A 24,410-nucleotide genomic window follows, 5' to 3' on the forward strand; every position below is an offset into this window, starting at 1 on the left:
GGCTTACTAGTTCCCATTGGGCCAACTCTCCTGCAGGTAACAACTATGAACTCTGGACCAACTATAAATTACAACCACCTGAAGGCACTACAGAGCAACCAAAAGCAGACAAAAACTGAAGACACATGGGTATTTGGAAGAAAGGACTGCACTACGTGAGTTTCTCACTTTTTTAATGGCTTTTTGCCTAAGGGCAGGCCCTATCAGCACCCTGCTGGATGAGCACAGAATTTGGAGTGGCTATAACAGCTTAAAAATGAGGGGAAATCCCAGAAAAGAGACAGATGAGAGAGAGGAGGGAGAGCCAAAATTCTGCACATACACCCTGTTGAATATCTGGAACTCTTTGAACTACACACATGTGAGGCAGATGCTAAGCAGCCTAGCAAGGCTAAAGAACTCAATAGAGACTTCAGCTGCTGCTTACAGTGGAAAGATGGGACTTTGAATGTTGAATCCAGCAAAGTTAACTACTTGTTTTTAAAAAACCCAACTATAGGGATGCCTGGGTGGCTTAGTCGGTTAAGCGTCTGCCTTCAGCTCAGGTCACGATCTTGGGGTCTTGGGATCAAGCCCTGCATCAAGCTCTCTGCCTGATCATTATCATACTCAGTGGGGAGTATGCTTCTCCCTCTCCCTCTGTGATCTCTCTTGCTCTTGCTCTCTCTCAAATAAATAAAATCTTAAAAAAATAAATAAAATAAATTAAAAACCCTAATACAGTGCTCCTTCAGCTGCACAAATACTAAAACTGGAACACTATAGAGAAGATCAGCATGGCCCCTGTGCAAAAATGACATACAAATTCATGAAGCGTTCCATATTAAAAACAAAAACAAAAACAACTACACAGTAATCCTCAGAGGAACATGACAGAAATGAATCCCTATGATGCATCATTTACACTGTCCCGAATATAACCCAAAATTCCAAAAAGCAGAAAAATGTGAACCATATTCAAGAGAAAAGACAGTTAGTAGATACTGACCCCAAGATAATTCAGATACGAATTAGCAGATGAAATTTTAAAACAGCTATTATAACTATGGTCAAGGATATAAAGGAAAATATTCCTATAATGAATGGACAAATAGTAAAAAAGAACTAAATGGCAATCTAGAACTGAAAAATGCAGTAAGTGAAACAAAAATTCATTGGATGGGCTTAACAGAAATATTACAGATGACAGAAGAGTCAATGAAGTTGAAGATTGAGCAACAAATCAGAGCAGGGGGGAAAAAAGACTTAAGAAATGACCAGGGCCTCAGTGACCTGGAGAACAATATCAAAAGGTCTAACGTGTAATTGGAGACACAGAAGAAAAGGAGAGAATGAAGAAGAAAAATTATTTGAAGAAATAACAAAAAATTATTCCACATTTGGTGGAAGAATAAAGACATAAGTATATAGATTCAAGAAGATCAGTAACTATCCCCCACCCCCACAAGCCAGAAAATATAATGAATCTCTTTAACATTCCAGTATTACTTAGGTACTTAAAACTAAAAATTTCTTATACCTTTCAATTTAAAATTGGATGTATAAAATTGATTACTCAATTACAACTTTTAAATGGTCATCACAAGACAGATCTGATAGATATTCTAATATGGATTCTAGCATCAGTCTGCCTGGGTTCCAAACCAGACTTGGCCACTATTACCCTGTATGGCTTTGGGCGGTTATTGCCCTGTACCTAATTTTCTAACATGTAAAGTGGTGATAATAATACATACCTCACAGAGTTGTTACAAAGATTAAGAGTTAACCTTGTAAAGAGTTTATACAATGCCTAAAATTCAATAAATGGTAGCTATTATTATCATTAATCCAGATACCCTTAAACATTACAAACACTTAAAATGTCAAAAATACACAAATTATACCTAACACAAAAGTATAGGCTTGATTTACTTTATCATCCTATATTTAATTCTAAATCTTCCCAGATTTAAAAGACACCCAACTAAGGAAACAATTTTACTGTCCCAAGCCAGTTGGATTATCTCAGCAGAGTGAGGTTGCTTATCATTCAAAAACTCTGGGCCACAGCATGAGCTCTAGTGCTACACATGCAAGATATTGCCCATGGCCCTGACCACCAAGTCAGGTTCTTTTTTATTTTCAGTATAGCAACAAGACTCCATTCCTTCACGGTATAGTGTGGTTATTTGTTCCCAAGAACTTCCAATACCCATGCCCAGTGCCTTGTACACAATAGATATGCCAATAAATATTTGTTGAATAATGATATACACACATTAAGTGAATGAACAGATAGGCCAGGGCTAGATGCAAGATAATTAGAAGTGAGGGTTTGGGGAAATCAGCCAAGGCAAACTCAGAAGACACTTATCTTTTCTCTACTCAGCTACAAAAAAAAGAGACCAATGGTAAGATGAGGTAGAAAAGAAATGGCCTCAAAGCTGGGCTACACATAACTGAAACCCCTCCCTTCTAGCAGGACATGTTTTGAGGAATAAGGATATTGTTAAACAAAGGCTCCACTGAACAGGCTGTATTTCTCACCTGCTTGGCTGTGGTACTTGAGCCACCCACACCACCTTCACTCTAATCCTTGGTGTCTCCAGCCTTACAGGTTTTCCTACCACCAGGTTCTATTTTAATCCACCCTCCACAGAAACAAGGAATTCTTCTGAAACAGGAATCTGATCAAGTCACTCCCTACCTAAATTGATGGCTCCTAAATACTTATAGTATATGAAGTTCAAACTCCTAATCCACATGACTCAGGTCTTTTAGAATCATGTCCCCATGGGGCGCCTGAGTGGCTCAGTCGTTCAGCATCTGCCTTCGGCTCAGGTCATGATCCCAGGGTCCTGGGATCGAGCCCCACATCGGGCTCCCTGCTCCGCGGGAAGCCTGCTTCTCCCTCTCCCACTCCCCCTGCTTGTGTTCCCTCTCTCGCTGTGTCTCTCTCTGTCAAAATAAATAAATAAAATCTTAAAAAAAACCCCCAAAAACAATCATGTCCCCATCTTCCTTTCTAGTTTCATTTTTGTCCACAATTCTTGGGATCCAGTCACTCTGAACAACCTGCTATTCCCTGAGTTGACATATATCTTCATTCTTCCCTGCCTTTGCAGATACTATTTCCTCTGCCTGAAACACTATTCTCAATTGTCCTCTGCCTAGCAAATTCCTGTTTATCTTGCTCAAAGGTCACCTCTACAAAATCTCCCATTTCCACCAAGCAGTGATGTTATCCTCTTTTGTGTCCCTGTAACAGTCTGTCTGTACATCTCTTTAAGACACCATGTATCATGCTGCACTGGGGCTACTGGCTATCAACTGTGCCCCTACCAGCCTTAATGCAGAGGCATTAACAGTTCTGTCAGTAGCTCCTAGGATAGGTGAAATGCTGGCCTCCGTGGGTGCTCATTAATGTTTATAGAATGCATAAAGCAAATAAAGGAAGATAGAGTCATAACTAAGACCTAGGCTTTAGAGTCAAAACAATCTGGGTTTCAAGATCAGGTGCCACCCATTTGCTAGCAGTGTGGGACCTTAGGCATAATCTTTATTTCACTGCTCTGAGTCTTGCCTACTCATTTCTACAAAGTTGATAACCAATTGTACCTACTTCACAGGGTTTTGTAAGAATTAAATGAGATAAAGTATGTAATAACACTGAGCACAGTACCTGGTATTAAAGTAAATGCTCAATAAACAGGAGCTAACAATAATAAAGTATAATTACTAATAATATAATCTTTGAAAGTGAAAAAAGATTATAATAGGCATGACCAAAACAGTATTTCCACTGGGTTTGTATAGAGCTACATACCTGTTTTCCACTTAGTTGATAGAAGGAGAGTTTCTGTCCCCAGTCAGCTACAGCCAGGATATCATTATGTTCCTCTCTAATCAACAGAAGACAAAAGAGGTTATGTGGGGCCATGGCCTACTGATAACTGTAGCCCTAAGGGTTTAACAAACAACAGGAAAAAGAAAGTGCTGGCCAGGCTGTCAGATTGCCAAATGTTATACAGCAATACGGAGGCCAGAAGTTGTAATGTGGGCCAGCCCATCAATCAGTCCAGTGGGATGAGGCAAGGTGATCCTCCTGGGATCTGTTATTTCACTGAATGCCCTACTATGTGGCTCTGCCACAGTGAAGAGGCTAAACCCCTCATTTCAAGTCTTCCTGAGAGCAGTGCTAAGAAAGAGCAAGGTGATAGAGCCAAGACTGCTTTTTACTTATGTACTATAAAATGTGGGGAGATGGTGGAGAAGCAAGTTTATTGCCATGGAAAGGCATGGGCTATCTGATTTTTTAATGGACAAAAGGGAAGCTGGCTTGCTCTTCCTGAAGAAGGAAAATTAACACCTAAAGCTAAGTTCTCTCATAGTTGGGGTTCTCAAACAGGTGAAATGGTTTCTGACTGGATCTAATAAAATATAGTGGGCTCTCTGAAGACCAACAGTTGTCTTTGAAACTGAGTACCTATCAGTATCAGTGCCTTGGGACTAGGGCTGTAGGACCAGCACACAGAAGAAACCTCTTCAGCTGAGGCTGGAGATCAAGCTACTTGGGAATCTAGTTCAAGAGAGAGACACTCCCAGCCCTTGAGACCTGGTCTTACTCTATCTAATGTTGCCTCCTCTTTGTTTATTAATTCAAGCTTTTCAAGCCCAGGGCCTGCGGTCGGTCATCTGGAAGCACCATTAGATATGCAGGCAAGGCATGGTGCAGCCTCGTCTGCAAAACCCAGCCATGGGTGGCAAACTGGCAAATATAGGCACTAATTCACAACTAAGGGAAAAAAGACAAAGATGGAGGGGGATGTTAACAGGAAGAGACCTGCAGGGGAACTCTGTATGATTTGCACTGAGGTCCAAACACAATACAGGAACCCAGCCCATGGAGAGCCTTCTTACAGAAGCCACATACATGAGCTGGATTGGTGGTTTTCAATCTCCTTTTTCCCTTTGCTCTTTTTTATTCCTGGCAGTGGGACTCTTTACCAAAACGAAAACTCATGTCAAGCAATAAAAGGGGCTGTTCTGGTTGAAGCAGAGATAGGGATCTGAGGCTCACCCTTTCCTCCTTTCCTTGTCCCCCACCTCCACCTCCTTCTAAGGAACCCCAGGTACCATAGAGCAGTTTGGAAAGTCCCAAGCTAGATCATTTTTGCCCAATTAGAACATCCTGGCTCCCTCAGTCTCCCCACTCCAGTCTGCCGATGTTTTCCTTATAGGTAAACTCGATAGAAAAAAAAGAAAGAATGCCTAGACAGCCGGGATTTGGGTGTGAGGATGGTGGGTAAGGCAAGGGCTTCCTCTCTGATAGATGTCCTACCCAATGCAAGGTAAGGTAGAGGGGAATAGGCTAAGAAAGATGTCCAGTAATAGAGGAAATGTTCAATGAACTATGGTGTATCTACACAGCATATCCTATGCAGGTATTAAAAATCATGTTTTTAAAAGGACCACTAATGTTACCAGAAAGAGTTCACTTTATGATGGTCAAGTGGAAGAAAAGAAGAGCAGATATGACTTAGTTAATCATATGAACACACTAAAAGACTGAGGGGAAATACATTAAAATGCTAACAATGGTTCCCTCATGGGATAGGGTTTTACAGAAAAGTTGGTTCTCCTTTAGATTTTTCAGTAGTTCCTAAGTTTCCCAAAGAACAATTTTATAACACAAGTTATAAAGGTGTGTTCCCCCATGTTGGAGGAGCTTTCACCCACAATTCCCCCAACCCAACTTAGAATGGAGCTTCAGAGCAGTGTCTGCCCTGGCAGGTCAACGCTGGGGCCTGGATCCCTCCAAGGAGGGTTCTCGTTCCTTGGGACACACTCACGAGTTGTCGTCCCTGGGACTGTCGTCCTCTTCCTCTGGCTCTTCCTCCTCTGCCTCACTACCCTGACTACTGTACACTGCTGACTTCAGAATGGAAGGGATTTCCTGAAAATATCTGTTGACAACGACTTCCTCCGCATCCTCATTTTCTCTGTTCATCCAGAAACTCTCCCATCGGCTGTAGACAGTAAGTGGCTGTTCACAATCACATTGCCTAGAACTGCACTAAAGCTATAATTTCAAAACCTGTCAAGAAGCCCCTGAACCCTGCCCGGAAGAGGACAGTAACCAGCTATACTGGGCATCCTGCTTCTCATGAATTAAAAATGGTACCCTGAAGCCACAAAGTCATTTGTGGCCACAAAATCAAACAGCAGGAACTCTGGGGTAGGCTAATGGCCTTTGAAGGCATTAGACATGCATGGTGCAGCCCTGGGCTGGACATGCTTATTCAGGAAGAAGCATAAAAATCTGGTGTAAGAAAGGCAATGGAATCAAATAACCTTCTAAATCAAGTAGGTACCACCTGTAAAATGACATTGGGCTGGTAAACAATTAAGTCCTTTACCTTCAGAGGACTCTTTGGGGGATACTGGGAATTTAATATTAGATGATTATACAAAGAGCACCTAAAGCTATTAGTCTACCTTTAAAGTCACATGGGCAGAAGATGGAAAAAGTGTGTAAGGTTTGAGAAGGTAGATGCCAATCATTTGTGGAACTACAGGCTTTGGGGACATTTCTAGACTTAATTATTACTTTTTTGGCAAGGGCAGCAAAAAAAGGCTCATGAAATAGCTATTTATTATTCGGTGGGCACATGTTCTGCCCAGACTTGGAGGGAAGAAATGAAAAAGGGAAAAGACCAAAATAAAGCCACAGCAAAGAGGTGAGCTATTAATTCATAAAGAAATGGGCTTTCTGTAGCATGCATGCATGCACACACACACACACATACACATACACGTTAGGCTGGCCTACATAGTTCATCTGCTTTGCTAAAATCTCTGGGATTCATTCCAAAACTCAAGATGGGCTCTTAAAAAATTCCATCCAAATGGAATGGGTTCCAAAACAGATCAGTCAAATGGAGTGAGAAGGTTTTGAATGGATGGAGACCTTAGGAAGAGAGAAAGAACTCAGCCTGCAGAGAAAGCCCTTTTTCTTAATAGTATTTGTCCTAGAAGGAGGACAGCTATAAGATCACCTTGAAGGGTTCCAACAGATAGACCATATGGGGGAGAGGGAGCCCCCCGGCCGCTCGATTTTCACTTTCTCCTCGCCATTTTTATTCCGTATGCTGATGATCCCATTGAACATCCCGAGAGCCAGGTACTGACCATCATTTGTCCAGCTGTTCATACAATCAACAAAGGGCATGGGAAGAAGGAAAGGAACACAGAGAAGATAAAACTAATGAGGATGATGCCTTGGTTGAAATACAGTCTGATGAGGCAGCAACAGCAGTGCTCATCCTGGTCCTGATGTAAAAATCAGAGGATCAAACTTCAAGCCCCATTTATTTCTAGGATCAACAGTGAGAGGGGCGCCTGGGTGGCTCAGTCGTTAAGCGTCTGCCTTCGGCTCAGGCCATGATCCCAGGGTCCTGGGATCGAGCCCCGCATCGGGCTCCCTGCTCTGCGGGAAGCCTGCTTCTCCCTCTCCCACTCCCCCTGCTTGTGTTCCCTCTCTCGCTGTCTCTCTCTGTCAAATAAATAAAATAAAAAATCTAAAAAAAAAAAAAAAAAATCAACAGTGAAATGTGAAGACAGTAGCACCGTTTTCTGAGCTCCCACAGCTTTCTGTACATACCTCCATGACAGCCCTTAGCTTGTGCCCCCATCACTGGGCCAGCCTCCATTCCCCACTCACCATTTCAACCTCCTCCCACTTCAAGAATGCCTAAAAACAGAATCTGTGTCTTGGTGTATGCCTAGCCTCTTGAACAGATAGGTGCTTAACAGATGTTGAATGTAAGAAAGGGTACACTCAGAAGCTGCACAGCCAGAATAGCTACCATTTATAGAGTCTCTACTGTATGTCAGGCACTGTGCTGCTTGCTTTATGCTCCTTAGTTTGTGTGCATTTCACAGCAGCCCTATCAAGTCAGTATTTTTATCCCCATTTGTCAAATGAGAAACCTCCTAAGGTCACAGAGCCTGTCAGTGACTAAATCTGGATTCAAATCCAGGTCTAGTATCAAAGCCTGTGCTTTCTCTAGCATACATGCTGCCTGGACAAGGACAGCCTGGAACCTCCAGAAAACCTCCACTGAGTGTAGCTTCTGGATGAGGAGGCCTATTGGTAGATAATTGCAGGAAGGCAACTTGTCATTCTCTTTTGCTTGATGATCAAAGGCACGGGTCCTTCCCATCAAGGAGACCACAAAAGAAAAGAGAAAATACAGGGGCCCAAACCACCTAGGTCACACAAGACCTTTTCCACTGTGTGAACTAACTGGAGTTTGAGAGTCTGTTTGGGAGAAGGGAATGTAAAACCTACCTTCAGAGCTACCTTTAACTTACCTGCAGCAGGTGATCTTGCTACTGGATTTGTGCTTGGAGACAGACTTCTGTTCAGGAGACCACAAGCCTTCAACATAAAATAATATAAAAGAAGACAGATTGGATGGAATATTACTCAGCAATAAAAAAGGAACAAACTATTGCTACACCTCTAGGGCTTTATGCTGAGTGAAAAAAGCCAATCTCAAAAAGTCATGTACTATATGATTCCATTTTATAACATTCTCAAAATGGCAAAATTCTATAAAGATGGAGAATAGCTTAATGGTTATCAGGTGCCAGGGGTTAGGGAATAATAGGAGGAGGATGGCGACAAAGGAGTGTCTTTGTGGCAATGGTAATCTACACAGGTGATGAAAGGGCAAAACTATATAAACACACTGTGCCAGGCCCCCTTTCCTGGTAGACTTCTCTACCATCTTTGCAACTGACAGAGAATCTATAATTATTTCAAAAGAAAAAGAAAAAAAAAAGGAGGATAGATTGGTGAATTTCTAACCAACTTTTCAGAGCTTTAACTCAAAAGAAATGGCAACTTGACAGTTCTTAACTATTACATTGCAACCAGAGCACAACTTAGCATTTGAAGTAATTAATGATGCTTCCTGAAAATCAGTTTCCTCTTCCAGGCCTCATCCACAGCACATTGACCCTGCCCAGGTTATGCCTTGTCCAAGGCACACTGGCCACTTTTGGCTTACTCCCTCCCGCTAGTGGCTCATTGCCCTACAACAGGTGTATGTCTAGGCAACATGAGCAAATTCTACTCTTTGCCTGAGCCATGAAGTTTGATCAAGAAGGTAAATGTAGGGCAATAATGTATTTACAAAGCCAAGCGCAACATCAAGCAAGCTATTTGTTTCCCCCTCCCCCTGGTCCAGAATGCCTCCCCCAAATGTTTCAACCTGTGCATATCTTATCTATGCTCCACTGAGCCTGTCTAGAGCCTCCAGTGGAGGAAACCTCTCCCTCCTGGGTCTCCCTTAGCACTGTTTGCCAGATCATGCTCTAGATGCAATCCCACGGCCTAGGTCCAAGCCCTGGTTCCACCACTTAACGGCTGGGCAACCTCAAGTGAGTCACCGAACCACTCTAAGCTCCATTTCTTTTTCACCAGTGGTGTGAGAATGTGAATGATACCTGACCTCAGGGGTGGTCACAGAGCTCAAATAGGAATTCATTTTAACTCTCAGCACAGTGCCTATCACATCTTAAACATTCAACAAATATTATTATTATTATTACTTGATGTCATATTTTTACAAATTCTACCTCCCCACCTGCCCCAAACCACAAGCTCTTTGAGGACAGGGATTCTATTTTGTCTTCTTTTTTTTTTTTTTTTTGTAATTATTTTGTCTTTTTAATCACAAAAGTAAGCACACAGACCAGTGCCTCACATGGAGAAAATGCTAAAATTTTTAATGAATGACGGTCACTTTCCCTTTTATTTATACAATGTGCTTTCCGTTATATTCTCTCTTTTGAACCTCAGAACTCTGTCAATGAGATGAACAGGGTAGGAACATGTTCATCCGAGATAAGGACAGTGAAACACTGAGAAGGGTTACATGGCCTCTCATTCCTCGATAATGCCTGTTCTGTTGTACTCAGCAAGGAAGAAAGAACGGATGAGCTGAAAACCAGAACTGACCTTGAATAGAGATAACCTAAAGGCCTCTGCTCCCTCCCCCCGCCTCGATGGCCATTTCACTGGCCTCTCCTCTGTGCCAGCACCATGCCAATGCCATAAATGGGGCCACAGTGAGCTCCTCAGGGCATCCAGCACCTCAGGAAGGACAGCTACAGCCAGTGAACAAGTATTGGTGACATGCTACACAAGAAGCACAGTTGAAACAGTGAAGAATTTCACACACACATGGATGTTTGGGAACACAGAGGCGGCCATAATGACCTATTCCTGCCAGATGAGATTGGAAGGCTTCCCAGAGGCGGCAACACCAAGTCATGCCTGTGTTCTCCCACCCTTAACCATCTCCCTCCCTGGGGCCCTTCCTGCTGTCTCCCAGATTGCTTACCAGACTTTGTTACCATTCACTCTCTTGGTTTCTACATAATTTAAAGAATAACTGCCAGCCTCCCCTCAGCCATTGAAGGGAGGGGAGTAGCATTAACTCTCTCAGGATGAAACAACCACATTTTTTGCCCAGATTTTCAGTAATTCCAGGAAAAGACTTTGGGAATCAGAACTTACCAAAGTCACTGGAGGAACAAGATGCCAGTTGGTGGGTAACAGGGTTGTAGGAGACACACTGGATAGAATCATTGTGTCTAAGAAGTAAACAACTATAGATTATTATGCAGCAAACCACAGATGTTTCAGTGGCTACAACTGAAGGTTTTATGATGAGCCCACAGTCTCTCTGACTACACACCATAAGCTCTTATGCAAGTGACCAACAAAAAGCACAGGGATGAATTCTCCTGCCCTGGATTGCCCCTCACCCACCATTTTCATCTCTCAGACATTACCCACGAGACTGGCCTAGCTTAAATGCTACCTCCTCCAGGACGCTAGGTACCTCTGGCTTGTGAACTGATAAGATAATGAAGTAAAGCACCTAGCCTACCACTAGGTACACAGGTGATGGCTGTTACTTATTGCTTTGTGGAGGCCTGGAAATACAGGATGGAGGTGCAATGAAGATATTACAGGCCAAGGGGTGCCTGGGTGGCTCAGTCGGTTAAGCGTCTGCCTTCGGCTCAGGTCATGATCTCAGGGTCCTAGAATCAAGTCCCGCATCGGGCTCCCTGCTCAGCAGGAAGCCTGCTTCTCCCTCTCCCTCTGCTGCTCTCCCTGCTTGTGCGCGCGCGCTCTCTCTCTCAAATAAATAAATGAAATCTTTAAAAAAAAAGATATTACAGGCCAAGATCTGGAAACGTGGCAAATCCTGAGACAACAATGAAAGATGAGTAAGTCATGCACCACACCTGGCATCTCAGCATCTGTTTTATTTATTCACTTCTGGGTAACACTTCACTTATAACCTCATTCATCATTTATTCATTTATTCAGTCATTCAAAGTTGTTGATCTGTATACCCATGTTCATAACAGCAATCAAAATAACCAAGAATTGGAAGCAACTCAATGTCCATCGATGACGGATAAATGGAAAAACAAAATGTGCTATACACATACACTAGAATATAACTCAGCCATAAAAAGAAAGGAAATTCTGGGGTGCCTGGGTGTCTCAGTTGGTTAAGTGGCCGACTCTTGATTTCAGTTCAGGTCATGATCTCGGGGTCCTGGGACTGAGCCTCATGTTGGGCTCCACGCTCAGCAGGGAGTCTGCTTGAGTTCTTTCCCTCTGCGCCTCCCCCAACTCACTCGCTCACTCTCTCTCTCTAAAATAAATAAATAAATCTTAAAAAAAAAAAAAAGGAAGGGAATACAGAACATGCTATAATATGGATGAACCTAGAGGACATTATGCTAAGTGAAATAAATTAGTCACAAAAGGACAAATACTATATGATTCCACTTATATAAGGTACCTAGAGAAGTCAAATTCATAGAGACAGAAAGTAAAATAATGATTGCCAGGGGCTGAGGGCCCAGGGAATATTTGTTGTTTAATGGGTATGGAGTTTTAGTTTTGCAAGATGAAAAGAGCTATGGACGTTTTGTACAACAACATGAATGTACTTAACACTACTGAACTGTACACTTAAAAGATGGTTATGATGATAAATTTATGTTATGTGTATTTTACCACAATAAAAAAGAAAAAAATCATTTGCTAAGTACTAATTATGGGCCAAGCATTGTACTAGGCACCAGGAACACAGGGGTAAGCAAAAACAGATGCAGTGTTTGCCTTCACGGAGTTTATAGGCTGATGGGAGATATCACTCAATCACCAGAATAACTGTAAAACTACAATTGTGAGAAACGCCAGGAAGAAGACCTGAGTCTAGAGGACCAGAAACAGCTTCACAGAAGAAGTAACATCTGAGCCTGAGATCTGCAGAACAAGTAGGGGTTAACTCAGTGGAGGAACAGGGAAGAACATGAGCAGAGCCCTTACAGAGAGGAAGCCTGGAGCACAATGACCCCAGGTTTCTGTCTGTTGAAACTGGGTGGATGTGAGGCCAATCCCTGAAATGGGGACATTAAAAGGGGACAGGTTTGGGTGGGGTGGAATCTGTGGTGTCAGATTAGCTAAACTGAGCTATATGAAAACTCTTAGCTCAGTGCTGGCCAGGCGAGGCATGCTCAAGAAATGTTCATTCATGTATTCATTACCCAGCTTTCCTATATCTACCATATACTCCTACAACTTAACTTCAAGTTCAATTGCAGAGAAAAAAGTTCTTCCTAATATTATTTCCAAGGGGCTTTTGCTATAGTAACTCAGTAAGAATCAAACCAACAATACTGTACACCTAAATGGTTACTTACGTGTACTTCAGAATGCCTTCCAATTTTGAGGTCCAGATAATAACGCTTTTGTCAGCTGATCCAGAAGCAAAGCGTTTGCCTAAAAGTGTTTTAAAAAGAAAACTGTCACATTTATTGTAAACCAGCATTTCCCAAAGAGTATTTCTTAGAAAACTAGCTCTTTAAGGTAACTAATAAGTGTCAGCTGTTTCTCTACTTCTTTTTCTTATTAGTACTGGATGGCAGTCAGGAAGTTTGGGTTCAAATTTTGCTTTGTCTGGCACTGAGTAAACAACAATGTATTGAGGGCCTACCACATGCTAGGTATCATGTTCTGTGCTAAGGATTAGGTAGTGATTAAAGCACACATGATCCCTACTTTCACAGAGTTTAGTCTATTGGAAAAAGAAGGCGTTAAATGAAATTAACCCAACACAAATATAATGTGCTAAGAAGTGAGTCCTAGGAAAGAGAATAACTGGGGGACCTAATTTAGATGAGGGAAAGGATTCTCAGGAGGAGAACCTTCAGTTGAGACCTAAAGGATGAGCAAAGCTTAGCCAGGTGCAAAGAGAAGCTAAAGACCTATCCACAAGGACAGAAAAGATATGCAAAGGCCCTGAGGTAGTAAAAGCCTGGTATGTCTGAGGGGCTGAGAAGCACCAGCATGGAACACCAAGGGCCAAAGGGGATGTAGGTGGAGGATAGATCTCTAGGAGCTTCAGGGTCATAGTCAAGATCTTGCTCTTTATCCCAAAGAAAAAGGCTTTAAGCAAGAGCAACAAATGAGATTTTCATTTCCACACTATTTGGGCTTTATGAAAGAATGGGACTAGAGAGAGGCAACATATAACAAGTAATTACTTCTTAATGACATTGTTGCAAGTTTACATGTTGCTTGGGATTTCACTGTACATCCACTCAGCCATTCTCCTAAGTGGCAACTTTCAATTTTTTCCTTTCTCCTCAACTCTCTGACACCTCCCTCCCCATCCTCACTCTGAGGTAATGTTGCTTCCTATTTCACTGAAAGAATGGAAGAGAATTTCCATTAGACTACTGATACCACATGCCTCCACCTGCCAGCCCCAGTGGCGACACCCTCTACCTTCCACCATGTCCCATCTAAGTCCTAGATCCCATCTCCTCTTGCCCACTCAATGACTCTGTTCTGACAAGTCCTTCCCCTCTCTCCTACAGCATCAATGTTTCTCAAATTCAACATGTCCAAAACTGAACTCCTGATCTTCCACTGTAAGTATCTCTACCTGCAGCCTTTCCCATCTCAGTAGAAAGCAACTCCAATCTTTTCAGTAGCTCAGGTTAAAATCTCTGCAGTCACCCCTGCCTCCTTTCTTCACACCACACACACCATCTGTCAGGCAATCCTATTGCCTCCACCTTCAAACCATATCCAGAATCTGACCACTCCTTACTACTTCCTCTGCTCCCACTTCTCTCAGAGGTCTGAGCCACCATCAATAATGTTATAAAACTTGCCTGGATGATGCTTCTTCAGTGGTCTCCCTGCCCCAACCCTCGCCCCTTGCAGGCTGTTTCCAAAACATCAGCTAGAGGGATCCTTTTAAAATATAAATCAGATTAGATCTCTCCTCTGCTCAGAAGTCTTTAGTGGTTCCCCTATTTTCACTAAGAATCTAAGTCAAAGTCCTTATGACAGCCAACATGATCTGGCCACCCCATCCATACCTGTTACCTCCCTACCCATATCCCCTACTGCTCCCCCTGATTCTCTCTGCCAAAGCCCCTGGAAGGCACACTCTCACCTGAGGGCCTTTGCAATGGCTTTTCCCTCTGCGAGGAGCTCTCTTCCCCTAGATGCCCACTATCAGAATCTTCCTGCCTCCCACCCTCAAGTCTTTGCTCATCTGTCCCTGTCTCAATAAGCCCACCCTCACCACCCTACTCATTGCTGTACCCAATCCCCTGCCCCACCCAACGTTCTCAATTCCCCTTATGCTGTCCTACTTTCAGCATACTGTTTAATTTACTTAATTATCTCAAGCACCTAGAATAGTGCCTGGCACATAGATGGCCCTCAATAAATATTTGTTGACTTGAATGATTGAATTGAAGCCCAAGAGACTTAACTATCTTCTGCAACTACAAGTTGTATTAAGGAGTGACTAAGGAGAAAAATGAGCAGCTATGACACTATTACAGAGAGTGTAAAATCAGAGCAGACTCTTACCATCCTTTGCATATGCCACACAGTACACAGTATCTTTGTGTCCCTTTAGGGGCTGAAGTAAGGTGCCATCAGAGGTGTCATAAACCTGGCAAAAAAGAGACAGAAGTACAGGGGCGCCTGGGTGGCTCAGCTGGTTGTGTTCGACTCTTGATTTTAGCTCAAGTCATGATCTCAGGATTGTGAGATCAAGCCCCACCTACTACAGACTTAAGATTCTCTCCTTCTCCCTCTGCGCCTCCCCCCATAAAAAAAAAAAAGAGAGAGAGAGAGAGACAAAAGTACAGATTATCCACATGACATCCATTAGTTAGAATTCCTGCAGGTTGCTGCTATTTTTGTTTATATAACAAAATATTTGTCAATATTCTAAATTTGTATCAAGTAAAAACTACACCGAGAAACCAGAAAGAACGTGAGAGAAGTGGACAAACCCAAAAAGTAGAGGTCCTAACTCTGTGAATTACATGTCCAGGAACATGCCATTAATCCTTGAGAAATAGAAGTTCACTCTGTGGAACTTCTCTACAAAGTTCACTCAGTGTATGTGAATTTGGATATATAACCAATCAAGCTAGACCCTCCCAAATAAAGCTAGCACACACAAAGAGCCAACTACAACATGATTAAATTTTAGTACTAGCCCTGCCCCTAAAGGATGTTTCATATCTGCTATCAAGAGTTTGAAAGTCAAAGACCTGAACTCTGGGTTTGCAAATCAAAGGAAATATCATAAAAACTAGCTGTAATTTGGATTTAGGATATTTTGTAGCACTGTAACATATATAAATATGTGGAAATTTAAAAAACACACTATCTGAGTAATCAAGGCAAAACTCTCCAGAAATGGTTAGTGTTGAAGAAGATAATCTTTGAGAAAAAAGTAAAAGGATTTGGATTGTTTACCCTGGCGAGAAGTCTGCAGAACAATTTAACCAGGGTTTTAAGATTATGTAATTACCATACAGAGAATGGAGATTAGTCAGTCTGCATATCTCGAGACAACAGAGCAAGGGGAAGTGGACTTACGTAGGAGGAAGGAGAGATCATACAAAGGTTTTTAGGTCAAACATAAAGAGTTCTCTGAAAATTACTTTTATATATTGGGATAGGTTCCAGAGGGAGCTTATATTCTTTGAAAATATGAAAAAAGGACAGCATCCATATGGAATTATTTAGGTAGGCCAACGCCTAAAAGTTGGGGTCAGGCTATCTGGCTTCTCAGGGAGGGGGCCCCTTCAGTCTTGTTGCTTGAATTTTTCAGGAGGACAAAATGTGAACTGACACCAGTCCATTTTCAAAGGCATTTTGATTAATTGTTTTCAACTCTTTCATGGGTGTCTCAAAGTAAAAAGGGAAAGATTAATGACTCCAAAGGAGGTATTGTTCACAGGTTCCTATCTGATAGACAGTTTACTTACCTGTTTTAAATAGCCCATTTCCTTCCCTATTAAAAAGTAATGACTGGTTTTTCCGCCCTTGCCTTTTTTATCTTAAAAAGGGGGAGGTCAGATTTCAGAGCATTTACAAGAGGGAGAGGGAAAAAAGCACTTAAAAAGGAAACTCAGACACAATCCTACCAGTAATCTGTTTCCTGCAGCCAAAATCAGTTGCGTTCCATCGGGCTTAAATGCGAGGTCATATATACTAAACAGGAGACAAGACAAGACGAAAGGACAATTAGGAATCAAAATGATGAGGTCTGCTAATGGCCAGGAAAGCAAACTTTATTTCCATTATGAAACACTGCTTGTGTATGAGGGAGAAAAATAATGGCTAAGAATTGCATTTGGCTGCAAATTCCATTCAACCACCACACCTTGGCAGCCCATTCAATCACAATTTACTCGGCAGTTAGCTTTACGTCCCAATTTCTACTTGTCCAGAAGCCCGACGCCAGAGATGATTCAAAGGGTCAACAGTCAAAGGCACTAACTCTTCTATAAAGGCTAGAGAAACTGAGGGCTACTGAATCCACATGTCTCTGAAAATTGGACATTTATGAAAATATCATTATTATTTCCAACCAATCAGATACTTAATGAATGCCTCTTAGGTGCTAGGCAGTTACAGATACAAAATGAGTAAATCACAGTCCCTCCCTGCCCTCAAGGAAATTACCTTCCGGTTAGAAGATGTGACTCAGACACATTCACAAAGAACTACCATATGTCATCAACTCTGAAGCATACATTTTTTCACATGTTAACATCTCTGAGGTGGGGATGTGTCTTATAACTGATGATGTGTCAGCTTAACTTGAAAGCATTTTTTGCTTTCTTAGTGGTATATAAAATAATGGTATTTTACAATCAGTGACCTCTTAGATTAGATGAAATACAGAACAATACTAAGTAAAGGTTTTAGGCAGAATTCAAAGGAGGAAGACGCAGTGTTCTGATTTGGAGAAAGGATGAGAAAAAGCTTCATGAAGAAAACAGTACGTGAAAAAAGTAGGGCTTTTGAGACATGCAGGAGGAGATCTGAAGGGGGCAGCATTTCAGGCAGAGAAAACAGAACAGGGGCGCCTGGGTGGCTCAGTCGTTAAGCTTCTGCCTTCAGCTCAGGTCATGATCCCAGGGTCCTGGGATTGAGCCCCATATAGGGCTCCACGATCAGCGGGAAGCCTGCTTCTCCCTCTCTCACTCCCCTTACTTGTGTTCCTTCTCTCGCTGTGTCTCTCTGTCAAATAAACAAATAATCTTTAAAAAAAGAAAACAGAACAAGCAAAGACATGAAGGTAGGGAATAGCAAATAATCTAAATAATCGAATTTGACTGAAACATTTGACTATGCACAAGGCAGTAGGGAGAGATCAGGCTAGAAAAACAGACTAGAGCAATATTACAATGATTCTTGAATGCCCTAGGCAGAGGATTTCGTTAGTTCAGGTGACTCTAGTAAGAATGTGCTAGACAGCACTGCCAGGGCAGCCTACTGTAAAAGTTTAGTATGGGATAAATTTACCTGATACCTGTAGTAATCTAGAATTATAGACCCTGGGGAAGAGTACTTGGAGCGTGTTCCAGAGATACTCTTGCTGAGCTCTTCAAATTATTATTATTATTATTTTATTTCATCTTCACAATTCCGTGAAGTAAGAATTATTACTCAGTTTTGTAGTTGAGCACACCATAGCTCAGAGAGGTCAAGTATCTCACCCAACATCATACAACCAACAAATGGTAGAGCCAGAATTTCAATTCAGGTAAGACTCTATAGAGTCTGTGCTATATTGCCTTCCACTCTCTTGAAGTACTGTCAAATATGACAAATCTCTGTTATCCTTAGTACTTGAACAGTAACAATGGCTAACATTTATTAAGCACATCTATTTACTGTGTGTGCTAAGTACAATTTAAATGCTTTACATGTATTGGCTAACTTAATCCTCATAACCCTATACCCATTTAGCAGATCAGAAAAATTAAGACCCAGAGAAGTTAAGTAACTTGCCTGAAAATAAACTGCTACTGAGTGGAGGTAGCACCAAAATTCAAACCCAGTCTGGCTCCAAAGCCCAAGCTCTAACCACTGTGATTTGTGGCCCTCATTTTCATTATTATTAGCATATGCCATAGTTGACAAAATAATTAGCAATAGTTTCCACACTTTATCAATATGAAAAAAAGAGGCATTATATGTAGAATTCAGAAAGTTTTTTATATAGGCTCTGTTGACCTCAGAAGCTTCCTTTAACAAAAATAATTCTTAAAATAATAACAATAATAACTCTCTGCATATATTCAACAGCTGGCTGATGGAGAAGCTGGACAAGGGTGGGCATCCCTCTTGATGGAAGCAAACACAGACACTGAGTTATTCAGCTTCCTCCCTATTACATGGTAACAGATCTGGGCCTTATCGTTTCCTGCACTTTCTTTCTCTGAGCCTAGGGGAAAGTATACTTGGTGTGTACCACAACATGAGAAGCAGGGCAGTAAAGTGAAAATTAGAGGGACCTGGGTCCTGAAGAACTGATGTCCTGTTCGAGCACTTGTCCTCACCTACAAAGCAAGACTAGAGAGCTGCCCTCCCACCTCTGGGTGCATAGGCCACCTTGTGCAAGCACCTGACACCTGTGGGTTGCTATGATGAGGTACCAGATTTTGGAGAGAATCTGTACGTCTTTTTTGTAGTCATCCTTGGTCATGTGGCTTCCTTTCTGCATTGTAGATAATCTAATCTCATTAAAGTGGTTCTTGTGGGGATCTTCTTCATAAGGATCATTTTGGGTTGAATTCTCAGAAAACCATTTGAGTGTCTGATTTGGGCCAAGCCTTAAACTGTCTTACTCTCAGCTGTGAAAATTTTCTCTAAATGTCTTGAAATTTGCCTTCCTAAAACATAATGTTCAATTTACCCCAATCTAAACTCTTAGTGCACTTAGGATCTGTATAATTCATTGTAGCTCTGAATTATATTACCTTCTATATTTCACTCTGTTTCAAATACTATCTTAATTATAGTCACGTATGCATTAAGGGCAAGGACCCTATTTTAGACATTTGTGGGCCCACCATGCATGGCATTGTCCTAGACACAAAATGAATATAATCGATAAAACTATTTTATCTTGAACCCCTCAGACTTTAATTACATCATGAGACTGTGAGAGGGAATAAAGGAAACCTCATTTAAAATGGAGTCCAGATGCCAGGAGGGGGAGCTCTCCTGGTGTACTACTTGTTGGCAGCCCCCTGAAGAACCAACAGGAAGAAGCCTATACCTTACCCTAGATAAAGGAAGATTCTTCTCCTTGCCCAGCAACAGCCCAGCCAATGAGAGACTGTCACAACTCAACCAACGAAAAGCCACTACACTCTGAACTCCCAGTTTACTCCAATGAACTTTTTGTTTATAATGACCCCTCCCAACTTCCTTACCCCTTTCCTCTACAAAAGAGTGTTCCTCTTCTTTGTTTCTGGAACTTGCCTGTGTTTCATCGTAGCTTTCTTCTCCTGAATTGTAATTCCTCTCCTATTCCTGAATAAACCCACTTTGCTGGTAAAGTAACTGGCTGTTTTATTTTCAAGATTGACAAGATCACAGAAACTCAGAATTGGGAGACCCTAAAATTTGTCAGGTAGTCCAGTTCCCCCACACAGCAAGAATTCCCTGTAGATGGCCTTCCAACCTCTAAACACTCCCAGGATTGGAGAGCTCACCAATCTGCAGGCAGTTTATTGTACTAGAGGATGGCTTTCTCTCCCCATCATCTTATCTCCCCCTTTTAAGAGAAAGATACACTGTCAAATTCCACTGCAGAAAGACAGAGGGCAAATCCTGCAAATTCTCCTCTGCCAAACTTGTGCCCACCCCACTGTAAATTGAATTCCCAAGGTGCCTCTCCAAATTCTGCAAAATCTGGCCCAGCCCCAGTTACTTGCTTTGAATCTTAGGCAAATTATGTCACCTTGCTACTTCTCAGTTTCTTCATCTGTAAATGGGGTAACAATTCCAACCTCACAGGTTGTTGTGGAGATTAAATAAAATAATGCACGTAAACACTGTCTGGCCTATAGCAAGTATTCAGTAAATACTAGCTGGTGTAATTGGAGGGTAATAGCGGATGCTGTCCTGACTGGAATAAGGCAGGCTAGCCAAATAAGGCATCATGGTTGAGATAAACCTAGAACAGTACTTTTAAGGAAGAAAGGAGGGAGTTCAGGGACACCTGGGTGGCTCAGTCATGATCCCAGAGTCTTGGAATCAAGTCCTGCATCAGGCTCCTTGCTCAGCGGTGAGCCTGCTTCTCCCTTGGCCTGCTGCTCCCCCTGCTTGTGCTCTCTCTCTCTGACAAATAAATAAATAAAATCTTTTTAAAAAATAAAGAAAAGAAAGGAGGGAGTTTGAAGAAGAATAAGAGAGCATTTGGGAAGGAGTTTTGGATAGGAAAACGGAGTTTTCAGCTGAAGTGGAAAGCATAAATTTAAATGTTAGCAAGCAGAGGGGGAGGGGGAAGGATAAGCAGGACCACCTAGTTAAGTGCACAATCTGATGTGGAAGGGAAATGGAAGTCAATCTAGGGTTATGGGAAGTAGAATAATGGATCACAGCAGCAGGACTCAAAAAAGAGAAATCCTGCTACCATGTGAAGTTTAGACTGGAAGTCAAAAAGCAGACCAGGAGACATTGGCTGGTTCAGTTGCGGAGGACTAATCTTAGACATCTGAGATCTCTTAGTTCCACTATCTATTTTCTTTTTTTTTTTTTTTAATTTTTAAAGATTTTATTTATTTATTTGACAGAGAGAGAGATAGTGAGAGCAGGAACACAAGCAGGGGGAGTGGGAGAGTGAGAAGCAGGCTTCCTGCCTAGCAGGGAGCCCGATGTGGGACTCGATCCCAGGACCCTGGGATCATGACCTGAGCCGAAGGCAGACGCTTAACGACTGAGCCACCCAGGGGCCCTCCACTATCTATTTTCTTAATAGTTTTTGTTTTATCTTATTCTGGGCTTCCAGCTGGCATATGTAGCTGCCATTAGGATTGCTGGTCTGTAGAATCCCTATAGTCCCTAATCTAGTAAGTTGTTTCAAACCTATAATGGGCCCAAACCCAAATAATCAATCTAAACTCATCATTCATTCACTCACTTATTCATTTATTCACTAATACATCTATCCATCAAATAATCACACCAACCACTGATTTGTCTAGGTTCTGGAATATGCCTTAGAAATGAAGAAGAAGTAGCCATTGCTTTTAAGGGGTTTATAGTCTGTCTTCTGGGATAAACAGATGCGCAAATAACTCTTTAAACTAGACAGATTCTAAGTACCACAAGAGAGGAATGAACAAAATTCTATGCCAGGGGTTGAAAACTGGGAGCAAATCAGGCAGTATCTGGCCAGCAAATGTTTTGTTTGGCCCACATGGTGTTTTATTTCAGTTTTAGATTAGTTGCCAACACTTAAAAATTAGGGCATTTCACATAAAAACCCAAACTCATAGCTTCTGGTAAAAACAGGAAGATCTGAGCACACTAGGCCAAATTCCTGTAGGGTGGTAATTGGCAGGAGCTGAGCAACAGCTGCCCTTTTTAGGCAGAGCATGAGCTCTCTCGTTTGCCACACTCCTTGCCACTCCCTTTTACTCTCTGACATGAAAGTCAAGGGTGCTAGTTATCAGCAGCTTGTGGTGGGTACTTTCATAATAGAGTTAAGAAAAAAGTAAAAAGAATTCTTTAATTTATTTTTTTTTTAAAGATTTTATTTATTTATTTGAGACAGAGAGAATGAGAGGGAGGAGGGTCAGAGGGAGAAGCAGACTCCCTGCCGAGCAGAGAGCCCGATGCGGGACTTGATCCCGGGACTCCAGGATCATGACCTGAGCCGAAGGCAGTCGCTTAACCAACTGAGCCACCCAGGCGCCCTCTTTAATTTATTTTTTAATTATTATTTTTAAGGAGGCTCCATGCTGGGCATGGGGCCTGAATGTGGGGCTTGAACTCAGGACCCTGAGACTGAGAACTAAGCTGAAATCAAAAGTCGGGCATTTAACCAACTGAGCCACCCAGGTGCCCAAAAAGAATTTTTTTTAAACTCAAATTTCCATTAAAAGTAGAAGTGACAGGGCGCCTGGGTGGCTCAGTTGGTTAAGCGACTGCTTTCGGCTCAGGTCATGATCCTGGAGTCCCGGGATCGAGTCCCGCATCGGGCTCCCTGCTCGGCAGAGAGCCTGCTTCTCCCTCCGACCCTCCCCCCTCTCATGTGCTCTCTCTCTCTCTCTCTCTCTCTCTCATTCTCTCTGGCTCAAATAAATAAATAAAATCTTTAAAAAAAAAAAAAAAGTAGAAGTGACAGATAAACTGGTAGGGCTATATGTTTCAAGAAAAGTGGGGTGCAGAATAGCATACTACTCCTAGGAAAGACAATTCCTTGAGTTTAAGATGCAAATAAACATCTCCCATTATATTGCCTGCCTGACTCCTGCAGGCATTTGGGTTTGCAACCTCTGTAACATGAGGAAAAATTAATGTAGTAGCTAACAGTATTGGCTTTGGAGTGAGGAAAAAAGCTGGCTCCACCACTTACTTGCTGTGTGACCTTGGCGAATTAATTACCCTCTTTGTGCTTCAGTTTCCTTTTAAGTAAAAGAGAGGTAATTACAGTAACTAGCTCAGAGGGCTACTGTGAAATGACAATGAGATAAAAGACATGAAGTTCTTAGCCAGGGCCTGGTGTGTAGAAAGCATTAGCTATTACTAGTGCAGACTACAGAAGAGAGAGAAACCATATCCGAAGGGAACATTACAGAATGTTTATAATTTCAATGTAAGGAGATGAGGAAAGAAGGCATGCTTTCTGACACAGACAAGAGAAGGGAATGTTAAAGGTCCTATTCCACTGGTCAAAACAGAGTCTGCACCAGGAAGCTGAAAAGATCAGCTTGGAAGATTTTTAAGGTCAGGCTGGGGGAACTATCCAATAAGTCAGTATTTCCCCAGATGTTTCATTGTATGATGGATTTAGCTGATAAAAATGGAATACGACATTAACATCGACTCGTAAGGCGAGAAAATCATTCTCTTTTGATTCTCTTTCAAACCTTCTAATTAAGGATAGGAGAAAAGTCTTGCTCTGATGCTATTCACCTCAAACACCTCTTGGACCACACTTTCTAAATATCCAGTTCTTCAGGACAGTAGACAAGAGGCTTAAAAGCTTCCTAGCAACAGTATCTAACTACAACTTAATAACACCGTTTTGTTTCTCCCAACTTTGAGTTTCGCATTTATCCCACAGCAAGTGATACTGACGTTCAAACATGGAGCAATAAAGTTTCCTTGTAAAATCATAAAGTGTAAAATCATATTTGAGTGAAAATCAGTGAGACAATTCAGAGAAAAACGCCAAGTTTATGTGCATGTGGCAAAAATTGTGACGTTTCTGACAAACACTGTCGTGGGTAGTAAGATGACGGATTCTGTGTAAAATCGCCCCGACAGGCCACCACCTCATCCGTGGTAAACCCCCTAGCTCCCTCTCCAGGCCTCAGTTTCTCCATCCGCAAAAGGGTGGGAGGGCGACCCTGCAGTTGCTCAGACCTAGGGTTCAGGTCCTCAGCCCGGGCCACAGGCCCGTTGCCCCTGGCAACCACGGAGGTTTCCGCCAAGGTTCCCGCCATCCCCGCCAGCGCTCGGCCTCCCGCTCCTCCCGGATTGCCCGGCTCCTCACCACTGCTCGGCTTTATCTCTCCACGTCAACACGGCCCTCATCGCGGCTTCCCTCACGCCTCAGGCCCCTCCTCCCGCCTCAGCAACAGGCCCCACTCCGCCAGCCACTTTGGTTACCTGCGCTACCCCTGGCAACACACATGCGCAGTTAGCCTCGTGCGCGCAGCCAAATTCCGAGTGCGCAGGCCTAAAAGGCAGGGCTAGGAAAGGAGCAAAAGCGAAGATGGAACGGAGCCTAGGAGTCTGCGCAACTAAG

At 42.4% G+C, this 24,410-nt stretch overlaps 1 protein-coding gene and 1 non-coding gene across 6 annotated transcripts in view; one reads left to right on the top strand and one right to left on the bottom strand.

Moving 5' to 3' along the window:
* The window catches only part of IFT122 (intraflagellar transport 122), a 69,487-nt gene extending 45,226 nt beyond the window's left edge, over positions 1-24,261 (bottom strand). Inside the window, exons 1-11 of one of the 5 annotated variants that reach the window (XM_044916312.1) lie at positions 24,156-24,261; positions 16,555-16,621; positions 14,978-15,062; positions 12,787-12,865; positions 10,978-11,054; positions 10,881-10,883; positions 10,574-10,711; positions 8,359-8,425; positions 7,041-7,187; positions 5,835-6,011; positions 3,809-3,884 (exon numbers count right to left, since the gene is read on the bottom strand). In XM_044916312.1, coding sequence (XP_044772247.1) covers positions 3,809-3,884; positions 5,835-6,011; positions 7,041-7,187; positions 8,359-8,425; positions 10,574-10,711; positions 10,881-10,883; positions 10,978-11,054; positions 12,787-12,865; positions 14,978-15,062; positions 16,555-16,621; positions 24,156-24,196 — 957 coding nt within the window. In that variant the 5' untranslated portion in view covers positions 24,197-24,261. The remainder of the gene's footprint in view (positions 1-3,808; positions 3,885-5,834; positions 6,012-7,040; positions 7,188-8,358; positions 8,426-10,573; positions 10,712-10,880; positions 10,884-10,977; positions 11,055-12,786; positions 12,866-14,977; positions 15,063-16,554; positions 16,622-24,155) is intronic. The other 4 variants (XM_044916315.1, XM_044916313.1, XM_021695227.2 and 1 more) reach the window with 4 other exon arrangements.
* LOC123326953 lies at positions 723-828 on the top strand. Its single transcript, XR_006541423.1, has one exon. It is a non-coding gene; the product is annotated as a U6 spliceosomal RNA (small nuclear RNA).
* Positions 24,262-24,410: the final 149 nt, after the last annotated feature.

Source organism: Neomonachus schauinslandi, chromosome 1 (assembly GCF_002201575.2).
Source record: "Neomonachus schauinslandi chromosome 1, ASM220157v2, whole genome shotgun sequence".
In the NCBI taxonomy this organism is placed as follows: domain Eukaryota; kingdom Metazoa; phylum Chordata; class Mammalia; order Carnivora; family Phocidae; genus Neomonachus; species Neomonachus schauinslandi.